Source organism: Octopus bimaculoides, chromosome 1 (assembly GCF_046866305.1).
Source record: "Octopus bimaculoides isolate indiv1 chromosome 1, ASM4686630v1, whole genome shotgun sequence".
NCBI classification, from domain to species: domain Eukaryota; kingdom Metazoa; phylum Mollusca; class Cephalopoda; order Octopoda; family Octopodidae; genus Octopus; species Octopus bimaculoides.
Window position 1 is genome coordinate 10,807,099 of NC_142928.1, and position 16,572 is coordinate 10,823,670.

The window sequence follows — 16,572 nt, forward strand, 5'->3', positions numbered from 1 at the left end:
ATAATATGATGCTATAATATTATACAACATTATTATATTATACATTATTATATTACACCACATTGTTATATTCTATACCATTATTTTATTATGTCGTATGTGTTATACAGTATCATTATATCAAAGCTCATTATTACATTTTATTATATAAGAATATTTCATTTATACAACTTTATTATATTATATAATATTATTATATTATATGGCATGATAACAGTATAGAACATTATTATATAACTTTATTTATTTAGACTGGCCTTCGTAGGATTTTCGAGCGAGATCGTTGCCAGTGCCCCTGGACTGGCTCTTGTGTGGGTGGCACATAAAATACACCAATTTGAGCGTGGCCGTTGCCAGTACCACCTGACTGGCCTTCGTGCGGGTGACACGTAAAAGCACCCACTACACTCTCTGACTGGTTGGCGTTAGGAAGGGCATCCAGCTGTAGAAACTCTGCCAAATCAGATTGGAGCCTGGTGTAGCCATCTGGTTCACCAGTCCTCAGTCAAATCGTCCAACCCATGCTAGCATGGAAAGCAGATGTTAAACGACAATGATGATGATGATGGTAGTATTATATATAACATTTTATATAACATTATTACATTCTTTTGTATAACATTATTTTATTAAGTATGGTTGTTATGTTATATAACATTATTATGATATATAACATGAACTTATAAAGCATATTAGGTAACATTATATAACAGTATTATATTATAAGTATTGTTATACTACATAACATTTTCATATTACATAACGATTTTGCATTACATAACATAATATTGAATAACATTATTATATTATATAACGTTATATAACATTATATTATATAACGGTGCATAACATTGTATTATGTGTCATTCTTATATTCCTAGCATGTCTGTGTCATCAAACATGTCGCAAGTTTTATTAATGATAGGAAATATTGCATGAACCCAATGCGAGAAAGCTTTCATAGGTGTCAGCAATTGTGTAAATGTATGTACATACATAGAATTGAAGCATTTGAACAATCAGATACATTGTTCAAAATATCATCAACCATGTAAATATATATACAGGGTATCCACAAAGTCTGGGTACATGGGGATTAACACATACTTTAAGAAATTATTATATTAGCACATCATCATCATCATCATCATCATCGTTTAACGTCCGCTTTCCATGCTAGCATGGGTTGGACGATTTGACTGAGGACTGGTGAAACCGGATGGCAACACCAGGCTCCAGTCTGATTTGGCAGAGTTTCTACAGCTGGATGCCCTTCCTAACGCCAACCACTCAGAGAGTGTAGTGGGTGCTTTTACGTGTCACCCGCACGAAAACGGCCACGCTCGAAATGGTGTCTTTTATGTGCCACCCGCACAAGCCAGTCCAGGGGCACTGGCAACGATCTCGCTCGAAAATCCTACAGGAGTCAGTCAGGCGGTACTGGCAACGGCCATGCTCAAAATGGTCCATCTCATGTGCCACCCGCACAAGAACCAGTCCAGGGGCACTGGCAACGATCTTACTTGGCTTGCCGGGTCTTCTCACGCACAGCCCATTTCCAAAGGTCTCGGTCCGTAGTCATCGCCTCGGTGAGGCCCAATGTACGAAGGTCTTGCCTCACCACCTCAGCCCAGGTCTTCCTGGGCCTACCTCTTCCACGGGTTCCCTCAACTGTTAGGGTGTGGCACTTTTTCACGCAGCTATCCTCCTCCATTCTCACCACATGTCCATACCAGCGCAATCGTCTCTCTTGCACGCCACAACTGATGCTTCTAATGTTCAGCTTTTCTCTCAAGATACTTACACTCTGACGGGTATTCACATTGACATTACACATCCAACGGAGCATACTGGCTTCATTCCTTGCGAGCTTACGTATGTCCTCAGCAGTTACAGCCCATGTTTCACTGCCATGTAGCATGGTTGTTCGTACGCATGCGTCATACAGTCTGCCTTTTACTCTGAGTGAGAGTCCCTTTGTCGCCAGCAGGGGTAAGAGCTCTCTAAACTTTGCCCAGGCTATTCTTATTCTAGCAGCTACACTTTCAGCGCACCCACCCCCACTACTAACTTGGTCGCCCAGATAGCGGAAGCTATCGACTACCTCTAGTTTTTCACCCTGGAATGAGATAGAAGTTGTTTCCTGTTTGTTTGCAGTCTTTATTGCACCTGAACATCTGCCACAAACAAAAACTAACTTGCTAGTTAACCTGCCTTTGATGTTGCTGCACCTCTTATGTGTCCATAGCTTGCACCGGGTACATCTTATAGAGTTACTACCTACTCCTTTTCTACATACTGAGCAGGGCCATCTACCTGAAGGGGTTTGTGTTTTATCTACCTTCCTACTTATTAGGATTTTGGTTTTAGCTAGGTTGACTCTAAGGCCCTTCAATTCTAGACCTTGCTTCCACACCTGAAACTTCTCCTCTAGTTCTGATAGTGACTCCGCAATTAGGGCAAGGTCATCAGCATAGAGGAGCTCCCAGGGGCAACCTGTCTTGAACTCCTCTGTGATTGCCTGGAGGACTATGGTAAATAATAGGGGGCTGAGGACGGAACCTTGGTGGACCCCTACCTCTACCCGGAATTCATTGCTGTACTCATTTCCAACCCTCACCTTACTGGCCGCATCTCTGTACATGGCTCGCACAGCTCTCACTAGCCATTCTTCTATCCCAAGTTTCCTCATTGACCACCAGATAAGGGATCGGGGGACCCTGTCAAAGGCTTTCTCCATGTCAACGAAAGCCAGGTACAGAGGTTTATCCTTGGCTAGGTATTTCTCTTGCAACTGTCTCACTAGAAATAAGGCATCAGTAGTGCTTTTACCTGGCACGAACCCAAACTGCATCTCATCTAAATTGATTCGCTCCCTAATTAGTTGGGCTATGACCCTCTCTGTAACTTTCATAACCTGATCTAACAGCTTGATGCCTCTGTAATTATTTGTATCTAAAGCGTCCCCTTTACCTTTGTAGCAGTTGACTATGATGCTGCTACACCAGTCATAGGGTATGACTCCTTCGTGTATCACCTGGTTCGTAATACGGGTGACTAGGCTATAGCCAACACTGCCAGATATTTTGAGCATCTCTGCAGTGATTCCTGATGGGCCGGGGGCTTTCCCGGTCTTCATACTCTTAATTGCTTTATCTACCCTGGTACTATCAACTCGGATAGCTGGTCCCTCTATTGGGTCGACATAAGGCAGGCTCTCTTTCTCCCATTCATTCTCTTTATTAAGCAATCTATCGTAGTGGCATCTCCAGACCTCTTTCTTTGCATCCTCATTTAATGCAAGCGTACCATCATCCATGCGAACACATTTCTCTCCTACAACATCACTATTCTCTCTCCTACACTGTCTTGCAACCCGAAAGAAATTATTATTTCTTATATTTAATTGTTTATGTTGATTTTATTTATTCCATATAGCCAGACTTTGCGGACACCCTATATACATATATCATCATCATCATCGTTTAACGTCCGCTTTCCATGCTAGCATGGGTTGGACGACTTGACTGAGGACTGGTGAAACCGGATGGCAACACCAGGCTCCAATCTAAATTTGGCAGAGTTTCTACAGCTGGATGCCCTTCCTAATGCCAACCACTCAGAGAGTGTAGTAGGTGCTTTTACGTGTCACCTGCACGAAGGCCAGTCAGGCGATACTGGCAACGGCCACGCTCGAAATGGTGTCTTTTATGTGCCACCCGCACAAGCCAGTCCAGGGGCACTGGCAACGATCTCGCTCGAAAATCCTAGGGAAGCCAGTCAGGCGGTACTGGCAACGGCCACGCTCAAGATGGTGCATCTTATGTGCCACCCGCACAAGAGCCAGTCCAGGGGCACTGGCAACGATCTTACTTGGCTTGCCGGGTCTTCTCACGCACAGCACATTTCCAAAGGTCTCGGTCAGTCCAAAGGTCTCGGTCATATATCATCATCATCATCATCATCGTTTAACGTCCGCTTTCCATGCTAGCATGGGTTGGACGATTTGACTGAGGACTGGTGAAACCGGATGGCAACACCAGGCTCCAGTCTGATTTGGCAGAGTTTCTACAGCTGGATGCCCTTCCTAACGCCAACCACTCAGAGAGTGTAGTAGGTGCTTTTACGTGTCACCTGCACGAAGGCCAGTCAGGCGATACTGGCAACGGCCACGCTCGAAATGGTGTCTTTTATGTGCCACCCGCACAAGCCAGTCCAGGGGCACTGGCAACGATCTCGCTCGAAAATCCTAGGGAAGCCAGTCAGGCGGTACTGGCAACGGCCACGCTCAAAATGGTGCATCTTATGTGCCACCCGCACAAGAGCCAGTCCAGGGGCACTGGCAACGATCTTACTTGGCTTGCCGGGTCTTCTCACGCACAGCACATTTCCAAAGGTCTCGGTCAGTCCAAAGGTCTCGGTCATATATCATCATCATCATCATCATCGTTTAACGTCCGCTTTCCATGCTAGCATGGGTTGGACGATTTGACTGAGGACTGGTGAAACCGGATGGCAACACCAGGCTCCAGTCTGATTTGGCAGAGTTTCTACAGCTGGATGCCCTTCCTAACGCCAACCACTCAGAGAGTGTAGTGGGTGCTTTTACGTGTCACCCGCACGAAAACGGCCACGCTCGAAATGGTGTCTTTTATGTGCCACCCGCACAAGCCAGTCCAGGGGCACTGGCAACGATCTCGCTCGAAAATCCTACAGGAGCCAGTCAGGCGGTACTGGCAACGGCCACGCTCAAAATGGTGCATCTCATGTGCCACCCGCACAAGAACCAGTCCAGGGGCACTGGCAACGATCTTACTTGGCTTGCCGGGTCTTCTCACGCACGGCCCATTTCCAAAGGTCTCGGTCCGTAGTCATCGCCTCGGTGAGGCCCAATGTACGAAGGTCTTGCCTCACCACCTCAGCCCAGGTCTTCCTGGGCCTACCTCTTCCACGGGTTCCCTCAACTGTTAGGGTGTGGCACTTTTTCACGCAGCTATCCTCCTCCATTCTCACCACATGTCCATACCAGCGCAATCGTCTCTCTTGCACGCCACAACTCATGATATTTCATTTTTGGACTCTCCCCAGACACAACAGGATATATATATATAATTATATTTAAATAGTAAAGGCAAGAATAATAGGTCGTTTTCGCCCTTGTTCCCTCAATATAATTATATACATATACTCTTTTACTCTTTTACTTGTTTCAGTCATTTGACTGTGGCCATGCTGGAGCACCGCCTTTAGTCGAGCAAATCGACCCCAGGACTTATTCTTTGTAAGCCTAGTACTTATTCTATCGGTCTGTTTTGCCAAACCGCTAGGTTACGGGGACGTAAACACACCAGCATCGGTTGTCAAGCGATGTTGGGGGGACAAACACAGACACACAAACATACACATATATATATATACATATATACGACGGGCTTCTTTCAGTTTTCTGTCTACCAAATCCACTCACAAGGCTTTGTTCGGCCCGAGGCTATAGTAGAAGACACTTGCCCAAGGTGCCATGCAGTGGGACTGAACCCGGAACCATGTGGTTGGTAAGCAAGCTACTTACCACACAGCCACTCCTACACCTATATGTACATTATTATTAATTTAATGTATAAATTGCCTATAAATTTTTATAGCATGCTATTTGATGAAAATTATTAACGTGATTTTATCTTTATATTCTATATTCTCCACTTTTCCATGCTAACAAGGATCAAACAGATCTAGTACAGCCAGATGCTCTTCCTGTCACTAACCCTCAACTGTTTCCAACTAAGGTAATGCTTCACCATGCCTAGACAAGAATACATGGAAGATTAGAACTAAAAGAATGCCTCTTGCATGACAGTGACACTCGCTTACAGCTATTGCCTGATGTCTCCTGAGGTAAAGAGAGACTGAAAGAAACACATACAGATACACACACATATATTCTTTTATTCAGTCATTTGACTGCAGCCATGCTGGAGCACTGCCTTTAGTTGAACAAATCGACCTCAGGACTTATTCTTTGTAATTCTAGTACTTATTATAAAGGTCTCTAAAGGCCAAACCGCTAAGTTACAGAGACGTACTCACATCAACATCGGTTGTCAAGCGATGATGGGAGGACAAACACAGACACAAATATATACATACACACACACATACATATATATATATGTATATATATATATATATATATGGCAAGTAAAAAACACCTTTTTGAGCGTGGCTGCTGCCAGTACCATGTCACTGACCCTCATGCCGGTGGCACGTAAAAGCACCCACTACACTCTCGGGGTGGTTGGCGTTAGGAAGGGCATCCAGCTGTAGAAACTTTGCCAGATCAGATTGAGCCTGGTGCAGCCTTCTGGTTCACCAGTCCTCAGTCAAATCGTCCAACCCATGCTAGCATGGAAAGCGGATGTTAAACGATGATGATGATGATGATGATGATATATATATATATATATATATATATATATGTGAGAAAGTTGGTATGTGAAAGCACGTGGTTGGATGTATAAAAGATAATAAGAGTGAAAAAACTACAGAAGGCTTGTGTTACATGGTTAAAGTATATATTTAAATTATGTCAGAAAAATGTTATAAAATCTTTTTGGTATATAAACATTGTATTTGGAGAAATAACCGGTTTCGTGTTATCTTTTCAAATTTCTCTACTTCATTGAAACATGCGTTCGCTCCAGTCTGAAAAGAAGAGTTCTAGATAGGGGGAGTGAACACATGTTTCAATGAAGTAGAGAAATTTGAAAAGACAACACGAAACTGGTTATTTCTCCAAATACAATGTTTATATACCAAAAAGATTTTATAACATTTTTCTGACATAATTTAAATATATACTTTAACCATGTAACACAAGCCTTCTGTAGTTTTTTCACTCTTATTATCTTTTATATATATATATATATATATATATATATATATATATATATATATATATATATATATATATATATATATACACACACACATATATATATACAAAGGACTTCTTTCAGTTTCCATCTTCCAAATCCACTCACAAGGCCTGAGGCTATAGTAGAAGACACTTACCCAAGGTGCCATACAGTGGGACCAAACCCAGAATCAAGTATTTGGGAAGCGAGCTTCTTACCACACAGCCACCCTTGTACCTATATGTACAAATACACTCAAACATACACATAAGTTTGTGTGTGTGTGTGTGTGTGAGAGAGAGAGAAATTGAAAAATATCATTCAAGAATCTGCAACAACATGCAGATCCATTTTAATTAAAATACCAGTGACTTCAGAGTTCACTACACATAACCCACATCTAGTGTCTCTGTCTGTCGCTCCCATTATATTTCATGATTTAGCTTCCCTCTAGGAGCATGACACACTCTGCATTTTATTGTATGTAAAATATAACAATTTTATATTATATAACATTATTGTATTATATAATGTCATAAATTATATTATTTTACAATATTGTTATAATACATAAGATTATTATATTATACACATTGATTATATCACATTATCAAACAAAATCATTATATTATACAATATAACTATATTATAAAATAACGTTATATAATGTAAAACAGATGGTTTGTTTGCAAAACATGTTTTATATCATATAACATTATTATATACATTATTATATTATAGAACATTATTGTATTATACAATAGTGTTACATTATATAACATTATTGTATTATGCAGCATTATCATATAATATGAGCTGGCAGTACCATTAGCACATCAAACAAAATGCTTTGCGGTATTTCATCTGTTTATACGTTCTGAGTTCAAATTCCACTGAGGTTGATTTTGCCTCTCATCCTTTTGGGGTCGATTAAATAAGTACCAGTTACACACTGGGATTGATGTAATTGACTTAATCCCTTTGTCTGACCTTGTTTGTCCCCTCTATGGTTAGCCCCCTGTGGGCAATAAAGAAATACATATTATATGTGCTTCCAGCACAAGAGCCAGTCAGGGGGTACTGGCATCAGCTATGATCGGTTTGTGCTTTTTACGTGCCACTGGTATGGGAGCCAGTCAGGCGGACCAGTCCAGGTCAGTGTATTGGTAGAATTGTTAGAGCAGCAGATGGGATGCCTCATGATATACCGATTCCAGTTCTGTACAATCAGAATTTGTGAAGTGGTATTTTTGTCAGGAGTTTCAGCCAACAGACAGTGTCAGCAATTTGAATAACCAATTGAAACATAAGTTTTTATGATTCTATTGGAAGACTGACTGCCATCATCACCTCCACCAACTATAGGAAAAAAGAGCCAGAGTCTTGGAGATTGAGGAACTAGAAACAAGTTATATCTGGAACTGACTGAATTGTTGTTTCTCACCACATTGTTTTTGCAACTGCTTTCTTCCCTTTCAAACTGCTGCGAGATTTGGTCCTGTACTGCTCGTACCTGACGAAACTGCAGGCTTCTATAAAACATAAGTTGGGGAGGGTGCTGCCTTTGCTTAGCCCTAATTGAACACAATTATCGATCAAATAAAGACATTCCAACCATCATTATTATCCTGTCTTCTTTTTTTCAGGTAGGTTACCTACCATCATCATCATCATCATCATCACTTAACGTCTGCCTTCCTTGCTGGCATAGGCTGGATAGTTTGACAGGAACCAGCCAGGTAGAAGGCTACACTAGGCTTTTGTGTGTGTTTTGGCATGGTTCTTACAGCAGGATGCCCTTCCTAACACCAACCATCACGCAGAGTGGACTACATTTATTAAATGTGCATTTTTTTTCTACTGGTGAATCACTGGTGATGGTGTCATGTAAAAAGCATCCAGTACATTCTGTGGAGTGGTTGGCATTTGGAAGGGCAACCAGCCATAAAAACCAAGCCAAAATGGACTATGGAACCTGGCGTCGCCCTTGGCTTTGCCAATTCCTGTCAAGCTGTCCATGGAAAACAGATGTTAAATGATGATGATCAACTGGTTTATCAAACTCTCCTTTACTGGTGAAGGTTGTGTAGGCTTACAATTTAAATCTAAAAGATTGTTTTGATAACACAGACATCACTACGTTGTATGTCACAAATGTCACAAACATCACACCCTAACGTCTTTAAAAAAAAATTGTAGGACACATGAAATAATGTAGTCCAGGGTACATTGTGACTAAATAAAGTAGGTAGTCATGACTGAATTTTTCTTTGATCAAAAGGCTGAAAACTATAAATGTCACAAGACACAACAACAACAAAAGTAAATACTTTTGAAAACTGGGAAAAGAAACCTAATAGTCATGTCAGTTTAATAGGAGAAAAGGGACCATTGTTCAAGATCTTCGTGAGTCCCTTCCCTTTCATTTTCAGGTTGTTGCCGGTTCATGCACTTCCTGTTCCAATTAACCTACATCTCTAAGTTGACCTCTGTAGGAAGGAGAGTTCAGTTCGTTGACATTTTGGGGTGAGAGGATGGAGTGAGGAGAATGTGATTAGTATAGAAGCCTAACATGGTGGGAGAAGGGCAGGAGTGGAAAGCCTGATGCGCTGGGTGTTACGTAAAACTGGCAAGTTTTCAGGAGCAGATGGCATTGGATCACCATCACCATCATCAACATCATCATCATCATCATCACCACCACCTTCATCTCATCATTTAACACCCATCTTCCATGCTGGCATAGCTTGGACAGTCTGATAGGATCCAGCAAGCGTCAGGTCTACATCAAACACCAATGTCAGCTTTGGCATGGTTTCTACAGTCGGATGCCCTTTCTGATGCCAACCACTTTACAGGGTGTGTTGGGTGCTTGTTTTTTTGTGACCAAAAAATAACCATACTTCTTCTGTGTGTCACAAGTTATAGTTGTTTGGCTGCAGATTTTAATTCTAAAAGGCTACATGTAATTGGGTATATATTGTGGGATAAATATTCACACGGGCCTCACCAAGGCAATGACAAGTGACTGAGACCTTTGGAGATATGCTGTGCTTGAGAAGACCCGACAAACCAAGTGAGACTGTAACCGTGACCGATGCCAGTATCACATAACCAGCCCATTTAAGAGTAGCCTCCAATCACTGGGCAATCACCTACGCTTGCAAAGACCTGTTGAGGCAAGTGAAGTCATTGTCATGGCCGATGACAGTACTGCCTGATTGGCACCTGTGCCAGAATATGTACCAACCCACCTGGAGCAAAAGAATATGTACCAACCCACCTGGAGCAAAAGAATATGTACCAACCCACCTGCAGCAAAAGAACATGTATCAACCCACCTGCAGCAAAAGGATATGTACCAACCCAACTGGAGCAAAATAATATGTACCAACCCACCTGCAGCAAAAGAATATGTACCAACCCAATTGGAGCAAAAGAACATGTATCAACCCACCTGCAGCAAAAGGATATGTACCAACCCAACTGGAGCAAAAGAATATGTACCAACCCACCTGCAGCAAAAGAATATGTACCAACCCACCTGCAGCAAAAGAATATGTACCAACCCAATTGGAGCAAAAGAACATGTATCAACCCACCTGCAGCAAAAGGATATGTACCAACCCCACTGGAGCAAAAGAATATGTACCAACCCACCTGCAGCAAAAGAATATGTACCAACATACCTGCAGCAAAAGAATTTGTACTAACCCACTTGGAGCAAAAGAATAATTACCAACCTACTGGGGGCAAAAGAATATGTACCAACCCACTTGGAGCAAAAGAACATGTACCAAGCCACCTGCAGCAAAAAGAATTTGTACCAACCTACTGAGGGCCAAAGAATATGGACCAAGCCACCTGGAGCAAAAGAATTTGTACCAAGCCACCTGGAGCAAAAGAATATGTACCAATCTACCTGGAACAAGAGAATATGTACCAATCTACCTGGAACAAGAGAATATGTACCAATCTACCTGGAACAAGAGAATATGTACCAATCTACCTGGAGCAATGTCTGGCTATATTACGATTCTTGGGGAGAGAACATAACACCATAATTAATGTACTACAAATGATCAAGGTATGTGGAAGAATAAAAATCTGCAAGACCTTTTTAAGATTTAAAGGATGATGAACAAAACAAGAAATTGTCTTGCTGCCAAGCAGGTGACCAGTTAAAATTAACTCTAAATTAAAAAGCAAAAAAGAAAACATACATACATATATACATACATACATGGATACATACATACATATTGCACTGATACAATACCAGGCAGTGGCTCTCATGGCTTCTGAACTTAATTGATTGGAAGTGTTAACATGTACATTGTTTTGCTGTAGTATAAAAAGATGGGCTACAACAAATATTCTACTCACTTGTTTGACCTTGACTAGTTGAGCATGTCCCTTAGTAGTTGGCAATTTCTGCATCTCTGACCATGAGAAGGAGTAGTGGGGGAGCATCATAGCTATGTGTTGAGAGGAATTCTTTGGGGTTTGAATAATTCACCTCTGGAAACATGGGTGTTTCATTCATCATCTTTAAGCAACTCCTATTCAAAGACCTTTTGAGTGGAATAGGCTACTCAACCTGAAGAAAATTCTAATTGTGCCTCCCCCCCCCCCCTGTAAGGTCCTGAGTTGTTAATCTTGATATGAGATCACCATGTTGCACACATATGATTGTGATGCATGTGCCTAGTGTACCCTTATCAGACAGGTAGTCATAATTGGTATACTGGGCTTTGTATATTTGTGACCCAGTATCACTTTGATGGCATGTACTTCTCTCTCATTCATATATACATATGCACATTCATATATACACACAGATAAAAGGATAAAAGAAAACTGGGTGTACAAAAATTTACTCATTTACAAGAAACTTCTTTCTCTATCATGTATGCCATTTTTGATAATTAATAAGTCAATTACATTTAATTGCTGATAAAAGAAAACTGCTTTTGTGAGTCATAAGAAGCCTTTGTGTAGCCACTCAATGTGATAAAAATAGTAGCCCAACCCTACCTCTACTGTCTTAGATAAAGAAGGAAGACATGTTGACAAAGCAGTCTTACACACCGCTAAAAACAGATAGGATGGTCACACATATTGTAGGTATATCTTTGATTATCAGTCTGCTCAATGTGCCCTGACCTGGGGCTAAACAACAAAATCCAAGCTTCCATTACCTAGGTGACCAGTTCAGCAATGGGGGTGGATGCTCTGAGAGTGTACCTGCTAGAATAAGAATAGCCTGGGCAAAGTTCAGGCAGCTCCTACCTCTGCTGGTAACAAAGGGCCTCTTACACAGAGTGAAAGGTAGACTGTATGACACATATGTGCAAACGGCCATGCTACACAACAGTGAAACATGGGCTGTGATTGCTGAGGACATGTGTAAGCTTGAAAGAAATGAAGCTAGTATGCTCTGCTGGATGTGTAATGTCAGTGTGCATACATGACAGAGTTTAAGCGTCCTGAGAAAAAAGTTGGACATAAGAAGCACCAGGTGTGGTGTGCAAGAGAGACAACTGCACTGGTATAGTCATGTGTTATGTATGGATGAGGACAGCTGTATAAAGAAGTGCCGATCTTTAACTGTGGAAGGAACCTGTGGAAGAGGTAGACCCAGGAAGACCTGGGATGAGGTGGTGAAGCACGACCTTTGAACATTGGGCCTCACTAAGTCAATGACAAATGTCTAAGACCTCTGGAGATATGCTGTGCTTGAGAAAGCCCAGCAAGCTAAGTGAGATCGTATCCATGGCCTATGCCAGTGTCAAATAACTGGCCCATTTAAGAGTACCCTTCAATCATTGGGCAATAAACTGTGCTTGAGAAGACCTGTTGAATCAAGAAAAATCACTGTTGTGGCCGATGCCAGTACTGCCTGACTGGCACCTGTGCCAGTGGCACGTAAAAAGCACCATTCAAGCGTGGTCAACGCCAGTGCTGCCTGACTGGCCCCCATGCTGGTGGCACGTAAAAAGCACCCACTACATTCTCGGAATGTTTGGCGTTAGGAAGGGCATCCAGCTGTAGAAACCTTGCCAAATCAGATTGGAGCCTGGTGCAGCCTCGTTGCTTGCCAGTCCTCAGTCAAACCGTCCAACTCATGCCAACATGGGAAGTAGACATCAAACGATGATGATGAGGATGATTATGATTCGCCACACTCCAATGATCCCCAAGGGGTTCCTAAAGGATCATTTGGGTGTTGCAGCCATGCAGCATATCTAGGGCAAGAAAGCTTGGCAGAGCCCATCCCTCTCCAGGCTAAACTCATTTCTACAGCTGAGTGGACTGGAGCAATGAGAAATGAAGTGGTTTACTCAAAAACATAATGGATTGCCCCATCCAAGGATTGAAACCACCATCTTACGATCATTAATCCAATACCCTAACCACTAAGTAACATACTTCCACTAGTGGTACTCATTTCTACAGCTGAGTGAACTGGAGCAACATGAAGTGAAATGTTTTGCTCAAAAACACATCACATTGCCTGGCCCAGGAATCGAAACCACAATCTTACAATTGTCAGCCCAACACCCTAACCACTAAGCCATGCACCTTGAAAAGCGTTTGAAGACATAAATATTAAATAATATTAAAGTGGGTGGATTAGCCCCCTTGAAATTGCTGGCCTGTTGATTTCCATGCTTAAAATAATAATGCTGTTGCTACTGATGATGACAGTTTCCGACTACCAAATCTACTTGCAAGGTTTTTGGTCAGCCTAGGGCTATAGTAGAAGATACTTGCCCAAAGTGCCACACAGTGGAACTGAACGCAAAACCACATGGTTGGGAAGCAAGATTCTTACCACACAACCACTTGTAATAATACCTTTATTTATATGGCATTTGTTTCTGATTAAGGCACACAGCCAATGACTTTGAAGAGGTTATTAGATACCATCAACTGCAGTAAATGACTGGTACTTTATTTTGTCAGTCCCAGAAGGATGAACAATCAAATTAACTGTGGCAGAATTCGAACTCAGAACTCAAAGAGCTGGAAGAAATACTACAAAGCATTTTTCAATGATCAAACAATTCTAACATAAAATAACAATAAGCACGCCAGGCAAAATGCTTAGTGGTATTTCATCTGCCACTACTGAGTTATGAGTTCAAATTCAACTGAGGTTGACTTTGCCTTTCACCCTTTCAGGGTCCATAGATTAAGTACCAGTGAAACACCAGAGTTGATGTAATTGACTAGTTCCCTCTCGCAAAATTTCAGGCCTTGTCCCTATAGTAGAAAGAATTATTATTATAATTATTATTATTATTATTATTATTATTACTATTATTATTATTATTATATGTAAATCCCCACACTGTGTCTGTCTTTCTATTGTCTCCCTCGTCCGCGCTGGTGGCAAATAAATGAAATCATTATGATTATTATTATTATTATTATTATTATCATTATTATTATAAAATTAATATCACTCATCATCATCATCATTTATCGTCCGCTTTCCATGCTGACATGGGTTGGACGATTTGACTGGGGGCTGGCGAACCAGATGGCTGCACCAGGCTCCAATCTGATCTGGCAGAGCTTCTACAGCTGGATGCCCTTCCTAACGCCAACCACTCCGAGAGTGTAGTGGGTACCTTTTACGTGCCACTGGCACGAGGGCCAGTCCGGCAGTACTGACAACAGCCATGCTCAAAATGGTGTTTTTTTACGTGCCACCTGCACAATTTCACTCTTATTATTATTATTATTATTATTATTGCAATGAGCTGGCAGAATCATTCGTCCGCTGGCTGAAATGCTTAGCGATATTGAACCTGTCACTACATTCTGAGTTCAAATTCTGCTGAGGTCGTCTTTGCCTTTCAACCTTTTGGGGTCGATAAATTAAGTACCAGTGAAACACACTGGGGTCAGTTTAATCGACTGGTCCCATCCTACCAAATTCGAGGCCTTGCACCTCCAGTAGAAAGGATTATTATTATTATTATTATTATTTATTGACTATTTCAGGTGAGAGTTACAACCAATGATATTGATACTTGACCTAGGTGGGAATGAAAGTAAATGTGTAAGGGACGTAACTTGATACTGCAAGGTATTTCACCGAATGCTCAACGATTGTACCACCTACTGCTTTTATAATAATGTTTTAGAGTTTCAGCAAACAATTCCATAACAGTCGATCCTTGTGCTTTTGGGTAAGCGAGAGCAGGTCTGTGAAACAGCGCTACGTCTTAATCAAAATGCAACTGCTAATTACCAAAGAGACGTGGATTTCAAAAGTTGTTGGTTTATTATTCGAATTGTTTTCTAAAGCTAAAATTCCATGTGTCTGTTGATGATGCGCTACATTGAATGTCAAATACAATCATCGATTCTATTGGTTTATGTTCGTTCGTGTTTATTTATTGTTGTCACTGTAACTCTGTTGTTTACTATCACACAGCGCGAACAAGTATACATACATACATATATATATATATATATATATATATATATATATATATATATATATATATATATATATATGTATGTATGTATGTATGTATGTATGTATGTATACTTGCTTGCGCTGTGTGATAGTAAACAACACACACACATATATATTATAGTAGTATATTTACATGTTCACTACACCAACTGCACTGAGATATTACCACCTCTTTGCAAAATAAGCAAAGTTACTACATTCAAGCTAAATAAAGCTCTCCTATATGGTCCTTTGATCTGTTAGAAATAGCAACCAAATGGTCCGACAATCACATTAGTGTTATTGTTGTTGCTGTTGTTGTTTTTTAAGAGTGTATGGGACAAGTATATTATACATTTTACTCCAAGATACAACAACAACAACAAAAATCAACAATGTATTCTAGACCGGAATGTCTTCGATCATCGATTTACTTACTGGATCAGGTTTGACCTGAGTCTAAACTGCGACGACATAGACAAAAAACCATGGACATGTAAGGGATGTAAGCGAAGTAAAGTTGTGGCGTTATCCGTAGTGCGTTACAAATATAAAATCGTTTTGTATATATATAGGTAAGTGCGTGTGTAGATCGAAACAAAACCAGATGTTTACTTGTTTCGCTGAGACATATTATCGACATAAAAGGTAGAAATGGATATAAAAGAGTGGAGTCCATCACCGAAATTATTATAAATGTGCTTGTCTACTTGTCAAACGTAACGATACAAATTCAGTTGACTTCTCGAATATTACCTTTCCCGAGGCTGTACCTCCAGCAATACCAATCATAAAGGGTTTACTTGGTCGCGTCATAAGGCCGTATGTGTTCTGATCGTTGCCCGTTTCTGCTCTGGAAGCCATGGTGCTCGTCGTATATTCTTTTCTTTTTTTTTTTTTTTACCGCGACGTGTTCTCTGCTCGTTTCAAGGTAGATAACTCTATCTATCTTTGTCACAAAGTGCTGTCCCCATAACTTACTTTTGCGGGTTGCTTTCACCTTGGGGGCTGATAATATTTTATTCTTATATGGATACAGGAAAATTCAATAAGTTCAGTCGCCGCGAGGAGAGTAAATCCAACGTATCTGGCACTTTCAATTTATCTGAAAGTGAAGAAGAAAGAGAAAGCGGTGTTATCGCTTTCGTTGTGGGCACATTGTGACTAAAGATAAAAAATCCGGTT

The 16,572-nt window shown here is 41.0% G+C and overlaps 1 protein-coding gene across 1 annotated transcript in view; it reads right to left on the minus strand.

The window, feature by feature from the left end:
- Positions 1-16,372, minus strand: part of LOC106873358 (uridine-cytidine kinase 2) — a 62,858-nt gene extending 46,486 nt beyond the window's left edge. Inside the window, exon 1 of the mRNA XM_014920687.3 lies at positions 16,144-16,372. Coding sequence (XP_014776173.1) covers positions 16,144-16,251 — 108 coding nt within the window. The 5' untranslated portion in view covers positions 16,252-16,372. The remainder of the gene's footprint in view (positions 1-16,143) is intronic.
- Positions 16,373-16,572: the final 200 nt, after the last annotated feature.